Consider the following 14,353-nt stretch of genomic DNA (forward strand, 5'->3'; position numbering starts at 1 on the left):
GTCTGCTCACCCCCACACTGTGTGACTCCTGAGCAGACTTCACTGTCACCCCGTCCTTAGCCCTTGGCTTTGAGAAATCTCTCGCCAGCTCCTCACCCTGTGGGGGAGCCTTCAGCCCTAGTCTCCAAGCCATGGATCAGCTGCCACTGCTGCAGTGTCCCCTGGGAGCCTCCAGGAACCCATCATTTATCTTCGCGTCAATCGCCTTGACTGGTACGTGGGACCCCGGTAGGGCCACTTGAGTAAACTGTTTAGGACTGCAGTTCCCACAGCCCACGAATGCGTCTTGTTGAAAGCGTGCTGCCGGGAGGCTGGGGGCGGTGGACATGGCACGGCCCCGCTTCACGCTGCCTCCAAGCTCTCGGCCCCTCTCCCCTGGCCCGAAAGCTGATGGGGGCCCAGGGCAGTGCAGATGGTCAAAGTTGACCTGAGAGATGCGAAAAGGAACGTTTCCACTTGTCCCCATCTCCCCTTGCACCCCGTTGGGTTGACTTGGGGTTATCTTTTGGATTCTCCCTGGATTCTGTTCTGACACTCAGTTTCCCAGCTCATCTACTGCATGGTCAAAGCTAAGGCTTTTGTTTGTTGTCTAAACTCATCTTCCGAAGCTGTAGCTTCTGGGGAGCAGGGGGAGGTGTGCGTGCATTGTCTGACGCATCGAAGGCACCCCGTTTAGAAGAGATCAGCAATCAGGAGGACCTGCCGCTCTCAGCTGTACCGGAAAGTCACCGCCCAGGCCTCCCGCCTCCAGGTAGGGACAGGAACTCGCGTGGACGCCACGTTTCCCACATCTTCTTTTAGTTTCCCTTAATCCATTTCGTTCCTTCCAATCTCAGAGTAAAGGAGTTCCACGTGACACATTTTCTGCAGCACCACGAGTTGTTTAAGTTCTCCCATAAATCAGGTTCTTTCTACCTGCTCTGCGCATTTTAACCTCCCCCTCAGAGGGGCCCCGGGCTGAGTCATCCACGCTTCCAGGGGTGCAGTGGGCGAGCGCGGGGGACGGGGAGGGAGAGGAGGGAGCCCACAGTCACCCAGCATTGTCTTCATATAAAGGTGGTTTAAAGTCACTTAATACTAACCATTACGTGTGAGAGGAGAGGGCACGAACATCATAAATAGAATCGCTATTAATATTTCTTCGCCTATTAAACTGCATTCTATTAACAATTCCATTTCATATCAAACAGGAAGAGGCAAGTTATATCATTGATGCCAATTGTAAACCCTTCTATAAGGGCATTGAGTGAGAAAAATAACCATAAATAAGTGGAATTTCACTAAGTTCTAGCCTTACACTGAAAAGTCCACTAGTGCTAGCCTGAGAGGGTAGAAGAAGAACGTTTCCTTTGGACAATGCCTAAAGATAAGTTGATCAAATCCTGGCCAAGTGGGGCTTTCTGGGTATGCTTACTGGCACCCCCCTTCTCACTCCCTGGGGGTTTAGAAAACTGTAAAAAAGCACTGAAAAGGGTTAGATCTCAGCCATCATGGAAACATGTTTATTTTTTGAAAGATTGGTTAATAACATGTAGAAACCAAATTTATTCTTGTGAGTGTATGTGGGTGGAGGTTGGTTATTTTTAAATGAATGACTAACCACCTTCATTATTACTATTTTATAAAAAAACAATTTAATGCCAAGTGCATTAAACACTGTGAGGAACAGAGCCGTTGATCTGAATCTGAATTTGGTCTCTCTGGCCACTGAAGCTTTAAGCCAATTGTCCTGCTATATCCTCGCTGCTTTTGCACTGCAACCCCTGGATCTAAGTCAAAGCCAAGGTTATCTCCAGCACCACCTCCCAACGGGCCACAACTACTGCAGGTCACGGCACATCGAGATGCCATACCTCTCACACAGGAGGCTGTGGGAGGCCACGTGGAAACAGAACAAACAACCATCCCCAACAGAACCCCTGCATACACTTTCCAATGAATTGCACACACTTTATGGACCATCATACTCACCATCTCCTTTCTGCCTTCATCCTTCTCCTGAAGCTTCAGATGTGCAGACACCTGCAGGGACAGGGCAGCAGTGAGAAGCAGAACGAACGGCCACCCCCTGGGCAATCACAGCTGCAGAGAGAAGGTCCCTTAGAGGCCCCGACACGGTCACACCCCAGTCCCTGAGCCCCAGCAGCTTTCCGAGATACCTGGATGACTAAGGAAAACCCAGGGAGCTCTTGGCTCCCTGCTTCTTTTGGCTCAACAAAGGTGGGGTGGTAGGAGAGCAGTGAATGCAACGGACACTTCAGTCATCTCGGTAGAACTCTCTGCTGTGTCCATTAGAGACAGTGGACACAGGCAGTTGAGAGATAAGGAAACCCCAGGCCTCAGCATCTGCTGCCCTTGCTGGGCTGGGCCAGTGGTGTGTATGCAGGGATCTGGCAGGACAGCTGTGGAACTATCCATGGTGGGAATATTTACACCACAGGCACTGGCAAATGTTCCCATCAGGACATTTTTGGGAGTTGGAGAGGGGGAGATCTCGTCTACCAGCACACTGCCGGGCCCTAGACCCTGCATGACGGAACTTCAGAGTAGGAACTGACACGCCCCGAAATGGCCTTGGTCCCGTTTCCTGTGGATTTCCGTGGCCTTGGACAAGCAGGTGCCTCCTTTCCTCACTGGCACAACAGTGAGGCTAACACCTGCTCACCTTGCTTCTCTAGTGGCTGCAAGGGTCAGAGGCAAATGCACAAAAATGCATGACTGTCGATTCTGAGGCCTGACTGGTCTCGCTGACTGGCAGCCAGTACCATCCCTACGTGGGTGACAGGACCGTAAAAGTGAAAGGTATCACAGCCACAAGGTAACAGTTTTAATCAGCAGGATCACGACATTCTCAGAATCAAGATCTAATTTCATTTAACTTGGAAAATCAAGTGTACTTCAGGCCCTGATCAAGATGGCAGAGTGAGATGCTTCAGGTCTCCATCCCTCCACAGAAGCTTTGAACAACCTGCAAGAACTGGTAGAAGCATCTTTCTCAAAGCTCAGAACAAAGCAAAACAAAAGAGCAGTAGAGAGACAGCATAAGATTGCAGTAACAGGGTGAGTGCTGAATCAAAAAACAAGGCCACTGAAAAGTGGTAGGATCTCGTGGTCCCCTGGCCAGCTCCTCTCCCATTTCCTCATCAGTTTAGTGCAGGATCCACCTGCACTCCCAGTGTGGACGCCTGGTCCTGGTTCTGGAGGGAGCAGAGTAATCTTCATGCACATACTGAGAGAATGCGTGCCTGCCCAGGGTGTCTGGAGGTGGCCCGAGGGACTCACCATCCCAGGACTCGCCATACACATAAAAGGCGGCTCACCAAGCTCTCCTACAAGACACTGTGGGAGAGCAGTCATGTGGCTGCCTGGAGCAGGGGACTGCTGGCTGTAGGACAAACAGTACAGGGCCCGGGACCATGAGGAAACTGTTTCCTAGGGAAGAGGGGACATTGGGAGCAGTGTGAATGGGTAAGTTCCTAAGGCCACATGTACATGCCCAAGGTGAGACACATATGCAGACAGGACCAGGGAGACCCCCGTGCTTTGGCCTGGAGCTGTTCTCTAAACTCATTGTATGGGTAAGCCCTGAAGGAAAGCACTAGCACAGGTCAATCTGCAAAGACTGGGAAAGGGGTTTTGTTTTCTGTTTTTTGTTGTTGTTGTTGTTGTTGCTACTTTCTGGCCATCAAGGAAAGCTCTGTTGTAATGCTAGCTCAGTACAAACTTTAAGAGACAGATGCTTCAGAGTCTAAATCCTAGTGACAACACTCTAAATATCAAAAGATTACAAAACATACAAAGAACTAGGAAATGATGGCCCAGGCAAAGATTAAAACCATCATTGAGGTGGATCAGACCTGGGGCATTCCAGACAAAGACTTTTAAAACTGGTCCTAAATATGCTCAAAGAGCTAAAGGAAAACATGGACAAAGAACTAAAGGAAATCAGGAAACTGACAGATGAGCACAAAGAAAATATCAATAGATATTCCCTTATGAAAGGGAACCAAACAGAGCTGAAGACCACAGTAACAGAAATTTAAAATTTCTTAGAAGGGTTCAATGGCACATTGGAGCTGGCAAAAGAATCAGTGAACTTGAAGATAAGACAAATATAAGAATCCGGTCTGAGTTGCAGAAAGAGGAAAGAATGAAGAGAAGTGAACAGAGCCTGAGGAACCTGTGGGACATTTTGAAACAAAGCAATGTATGTATGTGGGAGCCCCAAAAGGAGACAAAAGAGAAAAGGGGGCAGAGAGAATACTCAAAGAAATAATTGCTGAAACTTCCCAAATTTAATGAAAGACATGAACATACACATCCAAGATGCTCAACGAACTCCAAACAGGATAAACCCAAATAGACCTATACTGCATCAAAATATATTCAAACTGTCAAAAGCCAAAGATAAAGAGAGAATTTTGAAAGCTTCAAGAGAGAAGCAATGTGTCACATCCAAGGGAGCCTCAAGAGGATTGTGTCGATTTCTCATTGGGAACCATGGAGGCAAAAAGGCAGCAGGATGACATATAAAGTGCTGAAAGCAAAAAAATACCAACCAAAAATTTTATATCTGGTCAAGCTGTCTTTCAAAAATGAGGGGGGTACTAAGCCATTCCTAGATAAACAAAAGCTAAGGGATTTTATCACCACTAGACCAGCCCTACAAGAGAGGCTAAAGGGAGTTCTGCAGGTTGAAAGGAAAGAACAATAGAGAATTGGCTGAAGCCACATAAAAAAATAAAGATCTCCAATAAGGATAATGATATGGGTAAATACAAATATCAGTACTATTGTATTTTTTATCTCAAGCCCCACATTTTACTCCTACAGGATCTAAAACGCAAATGTAAAAATGTGATTATAAATCAATGGTTTTGGACTGATAACGTATAAATATGTAGTTTGTGGCAAGAACTATATAAAGGTGGGTGGACAGAGGGGTACGGGAACATAGCTTCTGTACGCTATTGAAGTTGTTAAGTTGGTACGAAAGCAGAGGAGATTGTTACAGATTTAATACCCATGGCAACCACAAAGAAAATACCAGAGAATATGCAAACTCATAGACACAGAAAGTAGAGTACAAGCTACCAGGGGTGGGGTATAGAGGGACTGGGAATTCATGCAGAATGAGTGCAGGGTTTCTGTGTGGGGCGAAGGGAACATTCTGGTAATGGGTGGTGGCGAGGAAACCGCAACAGTGTGTGTGATTAGTCCCACTGAAGTGTATGAGGGATTTGGATGTGAAGAGTTTCACAATTATGAAAAAGAAAGAAAGAAAGAGAAACTAAAGTGAGAATGACAAATGCAATACATGCCACTGGATGGGATCTAAGAATGGAGGAGAAGAGGCTCAAAAGGACATTATCAGGATATAAAAAAAAATTGGAATGTATAATGTAAGCTTTATATCAATTAAATTTCTTGAACTCAATAACTGCCCTTAAGGTGATTACATAAGTGAATATCCTTGCTCATAGAAAAGGTACATGGAAGTATTACATATCCGAGGAGTATGATGTGTGCAACCTGCTCTCAACTGTTCAGAAAACAGTGTGCTGGTTCGGAGCTGCTATGTACCCCAGAAAAGGCCACGTTCTTTTAATCCATTCCTGTGGGTGCAGATCTATTGTGCCATGTGCCTTGCTATCTGACAGAGGAACCCCGGATGCTAGTAGCCTTTCTTCAGAGAAAGTATCATCCTGGTGACGCTATAATTGGGACATTTTCATGGGCTTAGAATTGTAAATTTGCAAGCTAATAAATCTCCATTGTAAAAGCCAAACCATTTCTGGTATATTGCATTCTGGCAGCTTTAGCAAACCAAAATACATAGATGGTTAGATAGATAGATAGATAGATAGATAGATAGATAGATAGATAGATATAGAAAGAACAACATGGCAAAGGTGGCAAAATGCTAAAATGGTGGATCTGGGCATCTGGGGGTGGGAATATGTTGGAGTTCTCTGTATGGGGTTTGTGCTAATTTTGCATCTGTTGTGTAAGTTTGAAATTATTTCAAAATGAAAAGTTTTTAAAAATGTCCTCCATAGGGCAGAGCCTGGTGACGAGGTTGCATCAGCCAAGAAAAGCCATGACTGAGCTGGAAGTCAAAGCCCAGGTTCTGAAACCAGCAAGCGGGCGCTTCATTCAATGACTCACCGAGAAGCTAAACTTCGGGAGCACAAGAAGAGGCAACTCAGGAATCAACAGGGCAAGTATAAAGCTTGTATTTACTAAGTGCATAGAACAGAGAACACTGAGGAAAAGGAAAAACATCTCTGGTGGCTGTTTTGCCTATTTGCAAACTCTTATGCTTTCTCCGTGTTCCCATCCTAAGGGTCACTTGGTGGCTGGGGGATAATTAGGCTGCACAGCTCACGTGCCTGCCAGTGCAGGCGAGCCTTGGGGAGCGGTACCCCCTTACTTGCAGAATGCTCAGTGTCCAGGGAAGGTGAATGAAAACAGCCCTATGGGGCCCTCTCTTTCTGTATCCCTACAAAGCAGGTTAGGGGGCAGATCACGTATTTGAAAAATGAACCTGCCTTGTTTTGCAGAGCCAAAAATCCCTCAGAGCTGCCCTTGGGATGAAACGCCATACAGCTGCCACACTCTGATACTGCCAGGTGGGAAGCTTCGCCAAATCAAAGTCAGGAGTTGCGGCTGTTAATTTTATGTGTCAACGTGGCTGGGCTATGGTGTCCAGTAGTTCGGTGAAACACTGGTCTATCACGTGGAGGTGTTCAGCAGATGGGATAGGCATCTATGATCAGCTGCCCTCAAGTAAAGATTTCCCTCCATAATGTGGGTAGGTCTCATCCAATCACTTGGAGGACTTATCAGCAGGAACTGAGAGTTCAGAGTCAGAAGGAATTTTGCCTGAAGACTGTACCCTCCACTCCTTCCTGAGTCTCCAATCTAGAGTTCCGCAAGAATTCAACATCACTCTTACCAGAATTTCCAGCTTCCAGCCTGCCCTGTGAATTCGGACTTGCCAGACCCCACAATTGCACAAGCCAGTTCCTCCTAATAAATCCCTCTCTATACAAATTCTCATACACGTATCAGTTGGATCCATTTCTCTGGAAACCCCTGGCTGCACAGGAGTTCAGGGCAAACCCTCTCTGGGTGGGAAAATCCAGACCCCCTCGTCCCGCCCCTACCTCCCCACCCCACATTGACCAAAGCCCAAGGCAGACCTGGCTGAGAAGGTCGCCCAGCCCCAGGGGAGGTGGGCAGGCCAGGGACTCTCTTTTGCAGTGGACAAGAGGAAAGCCGGAAAAAAAGCAGCCCTGCACACGTACTGAGTCATGACAAGCACCCAGGGCTGCCAGTTGGTTTCAACCTCTTAGTGGGAGGCATTCTAGCAGTTTCCACTGCTCACAAGTAGGTCAGTGTAGTCCAGGCCATGTGGGTTCAGCCTTTTAAAAAAAAATGGCCCTGTAATCCTTGGCAGGGTCACGGATGTTCAAAGAGTGCAGCCAGGGGTTCCGGGGCACTTGTATAGTAAAGGCTCCACCCAAGAGGCAAAAGTATTTTTAAAATCTCAAAAATACTGGGCTCATCCACAGAGGACTTAAGTGGAGACATTCAGAGAACACTTACTAGGAGTAAAGAGTAACAGTGACTGAGTTGTCATAAAAAGGAGAATTGATTGAGCGCCAACTGTATGCTGGGTTCTTCTACTGCCCACTTGCACCATCCCATTTAACAGTCAAAATCCAACCCGCACAGGCTTACAGGTGAGGAGACTGATACCGTGGAAGGCCAAGCAGTTGGCAATTGGGAAACCAGATTTGGGGAGACCTGCCCCTGAGCCCCAACATGGGCTAACTGCTTAACTCTGTGGTGCTTTGTCCTCATCTGCTCCCCCTGAGGTCATGGTAACTGCTTGGCAGGGCCAGCGTGATGACCGCATGGAGTGAAGTGCACGCAGGGCCTGTGACCCCGTAGGTGATCGGCCGATGCTGGTTGCAGCCCCCCCACCTGGCAGGCAGGTGAGTCAGAGGAGGAGGCCCTTGGAGCCCTAAGCAAGTCAACAGGGTAGCTGGGACGTACGGCTAAAGACATAGAATGACTCAAGGGCAGAACGTGGGGTCCCACAGTGGGAAGAGGGAGTGGTCGCCACGACATTTCAGCCAATCACCTTCTCAGAAACTTGGCCACGGCTCTGCCATCCAAGGGCTCCTTAGAGCCCAGGGTCCTGGGAACTGGGGTTGGGTCTCTGCCGGAGGGAGGGGCTCGCTCATGTGCAGGCAGCCCACAGCCGCCCACCCTCTCCAGGCCCAGGCCGCGGGGTCCTCACGGGGGGCGTCTGCCTCACACGGGGGAGAGGGGAGGGTGGGCCTGGGGCCGGGCCGGGGTCTTACCATCATGGCTTCCTGCACGGTGAGGTGTGGCAGCAGCATGTCGTCCTGCATGATGTAACAGGACACCTTCCGGAAGCAGCGCAGGTCCCGGGGCAGGCCGTTGACGATCACCTCTCCCTCCATGCCCGTCTCCCTGCGGGGCCAAGGACAGGAGACGCCGTGAGCAATAAGCCCCTTCCCCCGTGGCTCCCCCAAGGCCTGGGGAGGGGCTGCGAGCTGGGGCGGCCTCCCTCCCGCAGCTTCCAGAGGAGAAGGAACCACAGGGAGAAGGTGCCCGGCCGGGGCTGGGAAGCCATGGCAGGGTCTCCCCAGCCAGCACATTTACAGCACAAGGGGCGGCTGCACTTTCTTTGCCAACTAAACAATCAAAGATGCACATGGGCATTCTTGGACAGGCAGCAGCCAGGTCAAGATGTACCACCCCAGCCTGGCTGAGGCTTGTACAGTTGGTTTCTGGACTCTTCTGTGTGTCACCGAGGCCACGCCAATTGCCCCAAAGGCCAGAGATCTCTGTCTCAGGAGATGTGTCCAGTGCTGGCCCCCCAGGTCCTGACCTGGGAAGGGACACTGGCCTGGTCCCCAGGCTCTGGGGCTCAGAGAGAAGGCTGGGCCGTGGACCAAGGAAGCTGTCCTCTCAGCACCGTGCACAGGGTGGGAGCACCCCACGTGCAAATGTGAAGATGGAAGGGGGGGCTCACCCATTCACTCAAAACCCAAGGTACACCCCTCCTGCGTGACACTCGCTGGGTGCAGTGGATTGGCCCTGGGAGGGTCCCAGATGACCGTCCTCATGTCCTGCCAAAGGCCCCCTTTCCAGCCCTGCCTCCTAGATGCTGTGGAGGGCAGCAGCCAAGCCGAGTCCACAGAGACCAGTGAAATCACATCCACCTTCATTCAGCCCGTGGCTGTGACTGAGGACCTTTTGGTGGACCCCTTCTTTCCTCCAGGGAACAGGTTGGCTGCCACTTGGGGACCCAGCCCAGAAGCCCAATTGTGTCTAGGATGCCCCCAGGAGCTCTGGGGTGCTCACACATCATTCAGGGCATCCAGAGGCTGTGAGTGTGCAAAACACTGAAAACCACTGCTGCCACAGAAAATCCTCGACCCTTCTCTGTCTCTCTCATGACACTGGTGTTGGGAACTTGGCTTTAACCTTGAGAAGTGACTGCAAAAGGGTGGGATATGTCATAAGTGGGATTTTTTTTTTTTTAAATACTAATGTCTAGCATTAGAAATGCTAAAAAGAATTGCTAATACAGTAGAAAATCAGAAATCTTAAGGAAAAGGGTGATATTTGTCATTATTTTCAGTAAGTAAACTTCTCATTATTGTTTACTAGTTGCTAAAGCTAACAAATGGAACCTACAGTAAATGGAAAGAGTTGGCATGAAAGAGCATTATTTTTAAGACTTCTGAAGATTCAGTCTTCTGATTATTGACAAATGAATGACACTGGCTGTGGGATTGGGGATCGCGGTTTCCAAAATCCTAGAGCAACTAAAATCACCACAAGAGTGCCACGAACTCGGCCACATATTCTCCCCTATCTCTTCTGGAAATGCCTGTTGTTCTTTTGCTCTTCATTCATACTTGTTCTCTCAGGGCTCCACCACCATCCCCTCTCCCAACCTTGACCTTTCCACTTCTTCCTGTCCCTGCTACAAGACCCAGGCCACGGTCAGGTTGAGGCTGCGAGCCGCCACGTGCCTTCTGCCCCGAGGACACTCAGCTGCTCCCCACCCGTCACACGGCAAGAGGCCGGCGCTGCCTTTAGATGCCTGCGGTGTCATTCTCTTCCCCGTGCCTGTCAGCCTCACAGATTTCACACCTTGTTGACGGTAAAATTCCCACCTCATGCCTCACTGGGGCCCACGGGGAGCCTTAAGGGCCATCACTGGGTGCCGGACAATGGCACGTTCATGGGCCACGGACCGAAGAGGCTCCAGTTCTCACCGGCCGCCATCTGGGTGAGGCCCTCCCTCTCCTCGGCAGGTTTGCTCACCTGTATCCTTGGCTCACCTGTATTCTTGGCTCACCTGTATCCTTTGCTCACCTGTATCATTGGCTCACCTGTATCCTTGGCTCACCTGTATCCTTGGCTCACTTGTATCCTTTGCTCACCTGTATCATTGGTTCACCTGTATCCTTGGCTCACCTGTATTCTTGGCTCACCTGTATCCTTTGCTCACCTGTATCATTGGCTCACCTGTATCCTTGGCTCACCTGTATCCTTGGCTCACTTGTATCCTTTGCTCACCTGTATCATTGGTTCACCTGTATCCTTGGCTCACCTGTATCCAGCCAGGATATTCATGAGCGTGGATTTCCCAGCTCCAGAAGGGCCCATGATCGCCACCAGCTCTCCACTGTTGAATTTTCCTGAGATTCCTTTTAGAAGCGTTTTGTATCCTACAAAAAGCAGAGCACACCAATTTTCTAACCATCCCAAGATTCGTTTTGTTTAACCCCTGACATGGTAAAGCAAGCAGGCAATACACTGAGTACAGAACTGGGCCAAAAGGTGGTGATTTTCATGCCATATTATAAAATGCTGAGTTCTAGGCAAGAAAATAGACCTCGTGTCTTCTTCATGCCTTGGTCTCCTCCCCTAATTGCATCCCACTGGTTTTCAAAATGATAATAATCACCTGTACATGTACAATGCTGGAAAGTTTACAAAGCACTTTCCTGGCATTACCAGATGGAGGAGAATACTACTATTCCAAGCCAAGAAGAGAAAAGGATGTCTGCAGCCAGTGTGAGTGGATCCTAACCCAGTTCTCCACCACCGCTGCCCCTAAGACGGCCAGCACATGCCTTGTGAATGATGCTCCGTTTAAAAAGAGCTTATCATTTTCCCACCACATCCAATTGCTTTAGAATTTCTAAAGAGTGAAACTGACAGCATCGTAAAAGGAAAAAGGAACACCTCCCAAGCAAAACCACATTTATTCTATTTTATCCAAGCAAACAATTTAAATGTGCCATAAAGAATAAACAGAAGCAGCTGGATTTGCAGATAAAGACTCCTAATTGAGAAGCATGTTTCAGAGCAAGATCGGATGAGAAAGTAGCCCTAGCTGATCAGGAGGCAGGCAAGCCTGGATCTTGGCTCCCAGGCTGTGTCCAGGGGAGAGCAAGGAGATTGGGGCGCTTTGCACACGCCCTCCCCACAGATGTCTCCCCGGGCGGTGGCTGAACTCCCTGGGCCCCCCACACACCCCCGTGTATGGCGCCCGCCTGGGGTCTTCACATCTTTCACAGGTGGGACACCTGGACGGTCGTCAGGTGCCAACTTAATATGTGTGGGAGTCCCCGGGGCCTCATTTAAGCGAGACAGAGAGAAGCGGAAGCAGAGGGCAGGAAGCCGCGTCCTGGGATTCTGCCTCTGGGGAGGGCTGAGGTGGCACCCCAGTGGGAAGGGGTAAGGCAGAGGCGACAGCAGGCTGCAGTCACAGCTCAGACCTGCAAAGGCGTCAAATTCCTACAATAAGGATGTGGGTGACGAGAGGGGAGCAAACGCGCGGTACACGGGAGCCATGGGGGACTGGGGAGGGAGAGCCGGGGGGAACGGTTGAGTCAGGGGAGGGGTGGGGAACCCCAACATGCTTCATCCTCCACCACCCCTGCCCTGCAGCAGACAGATGGACGCCGGGCGCTGGGACAGCAGAGCGGGCCCCTGGCAGGCCCTGCCCCAAGTGGGGGCCTCCTCCTCCTGACTGTGTTCTGTGGCCAGGGGCTGGGTACCTGGGGACCCTCAGCTACCCGGGGGCCAGCATGACCTCCCCAGGGGATGCTGCACCCCGGGTGGCCTGCTCTTCACCGGCCTCTTGCCTCACGTCGGAATCAGGGTTACTTCTGGGCAAGCCCTTCTTTGAGCTGTTCCCTCTCCAAGCTCAGTGATGAGCCCCAGCTGTTCCCTCCCAGTCCACCGGAAGCTGCCTGAGGATGCAGAGGGTGGCTGAGATGACCACTGGCCACTGGGAGCCCAGGTGCAGCTCCACATGTCTCAGGATTCTAGAAAGTCTTTCCCACCTGCGATGGTTTGGAGGCTTTAAGGAGCTCAGAAGATCACGTTCTTAGAGCTAATCTATTCCTGTGGGTGTGGACCTACTGTGGGTGGGACCTTTTGATTAGGTTATTTCAGTTGAGGCTGCCCCAAGTGGGTCTTAATCCTCTCACTGGAGTCCTTTATAAGACGACATTCAGAGAAAGAAAGAGAAAGACACAGATGCTCAGGAGGAAGCCACAGACACCAGAAGTTGGAAACAAAGAAACCTGGGAGAGAAGGGAGAGAGCAGCAGATGCCACCATGCGCCTTGCCACGTGACAGAGGAGCTCAGGATCACTGGCAGCCGGCCTTCGGGAAGAGAGCATCACCTGTTGATACCTTGATTTGGATATTTTCACAGCTCAGAACTGTAAGCTTGTAAATTATTAAATCCCCATTGTAAAAGCCATCCCAGTTCTGGAACATTCCATTTCAGCAGCTTCAGCAAGAGTCCGTCAGTCTTTCTCTCCATCTGACAGGACCTGTGCCAGCCCCCCTCAGATACTGGGGCCCCGCTCCGGGCACCATGGGATCGTGTGGCCTGATGGTGAATCCCCTGGGCTGTTCCGTAGCCTCCTGCAGCTGACCACTGAGGCGTCACAGGGACGCTGACTTCCAGGTGATGGAGAACAGAGTGTGCAGGAAGGGCTGTGGGCTGGCTGCAGAGGATCTCTCTGTGTGAGAGCCCAGGGGTCCCACAGTGGAGAGAACACAGGACCCAGTTCAGGGGTGTGCTCTACATATAATAAAACCTGCTTTACTTTAAAAACAACAAGCTTGTGCTATGGACTATGGGAGGTGAATGGTGTCCCCCCAAGACCTGGTCAAGTCCTAACTCCGGTCCCATAATGTGACCTTATTTGGAAATAGGGATATTGCAGACAGAATTAGTAAAATTAAGATGAGGTCATACTGGGGTATGCCGGGTCTTTAGTTCAATATGAGTGGTGTCCTTTAGGAAAAGGGAAATTTGGACACATAGACAGACAGACAGATACCCCAGGGGAGAAGGTCATGTGATGATAGAGGCTGTGGCTGCAAGCCAGGGAGTGCCAAGGACAGACGGACGCCACCAGAAGCTGGAAGGCACCAAGAGGCTCCTCCCCGACAGGTTTCCGAGGGAGCACGGCCCTGCCTACACCTCAGTTTTGGACTTCTGGTCCCCAGTATAACATGATAATAAATTGCTTTTGTTTTCCGCCACCAGGTTTGTGGTACTTCATTATATCAGGGATGTACAGGGGCTGGAAAAAATTTTTAACTGACACTGGAAACAGAAGTCAAGTAAACGTCGATGTGCCCCACTCGTGGACAGCCAGAGTTGCCCCTGTAGAGACAATGCCCCTCTAGAGGGGGAAGGTCTGAATGAGAGGCTAACCGACAGGACACACACCTGTGACAGCCAGGGCTTGTGTATCCAGTCAGCACGTGCCCCTGTATTTACAGGAGGAGGCCATCCTTCTCCCCTGAGCCACGCATTTTGCTCCCCATTGAGCTCTGCTCGGCCTGGTCCTTGTAATGGCTGTGCGGCCTGCCCCTGTACCTGTGGACACCTGTCCAGGTGTGAGCTTGTCCATTGCTGCTTTTCCAATGGGTCATGGGCACTCAAAAGACAACAGGCACAGAAACCCCCGAGAGGCAGGACCACTTAGCACCCATCGTCGGCTGCGTGTGGGTCCTGGTTCAGAGCCCAGACCAGGACAGCCAGACCCCAGGCCCCGAGGAGCTGGGCCAGGCCAGGTGGGCCTCTGCAGGTGAGGGGGACGAGAGGCTCTCCTCCCCGCCCTGCTCTGGCCCCCAAAGTCTGCCTCTATTGCTGCGATCCCTCTGAACTCTGCTGTTTAATATCTTTTTAGGGACCACAACCCCAAGATCAATTAATCAGGAAGAACAAAGAAGCCCTGGGTGCCATTAGGCAGCTCTGAGA

General features: G+C 50.4%; 1 protein-coding gene across 3 annotated transcripts in view; it reads right to left on the minus strand.

Moving 5' to 3' along the window:
- Window positions 1–14,353, minus strand: part of ABCG1 (ATP binding cassette subfamily G member 1) — an 89,260-nt gene that overhangs the window by 24,464 nt on the left and 50,443 nt on the right. For all 3 annotated transcript variants that reach the window (XM_037831395.1, XM_037831385.1, XM_037831377.1), the window contains exons 3-5: window positions 10,667–10,784; window positions 8,376–8,508; window positions 1,972–2,022 (exon numbers count right to left, since the gene is read on the minus strand). In XM_037831395.1, coding sequence (XP_037687323.1) covers window positions 1,972–2,022; window positions 8,376–8,508; window positions 10,667–10,784 — 302 coding nt within the window. The remainder of the gene's footprint in view (window positions 1–1,971; window positions 2,023–8,375; window positions 8,509–10,666; window positions 10,785–14,353) is intronic.

This window comes from Choloepus didactylus, chromosome 1 (assembly GCF_015220235.1).
Source record: "Choloepus didactylus isolate mChoDid1 chromosome 1, mChoDid1.pri, whole genome shotgun sequence".
NCBI lineage: Eukaryota > Metazoa > Chordata > Mammalia > Pilosa > Megalonychidae > Choloepus > Choloepus didactylus.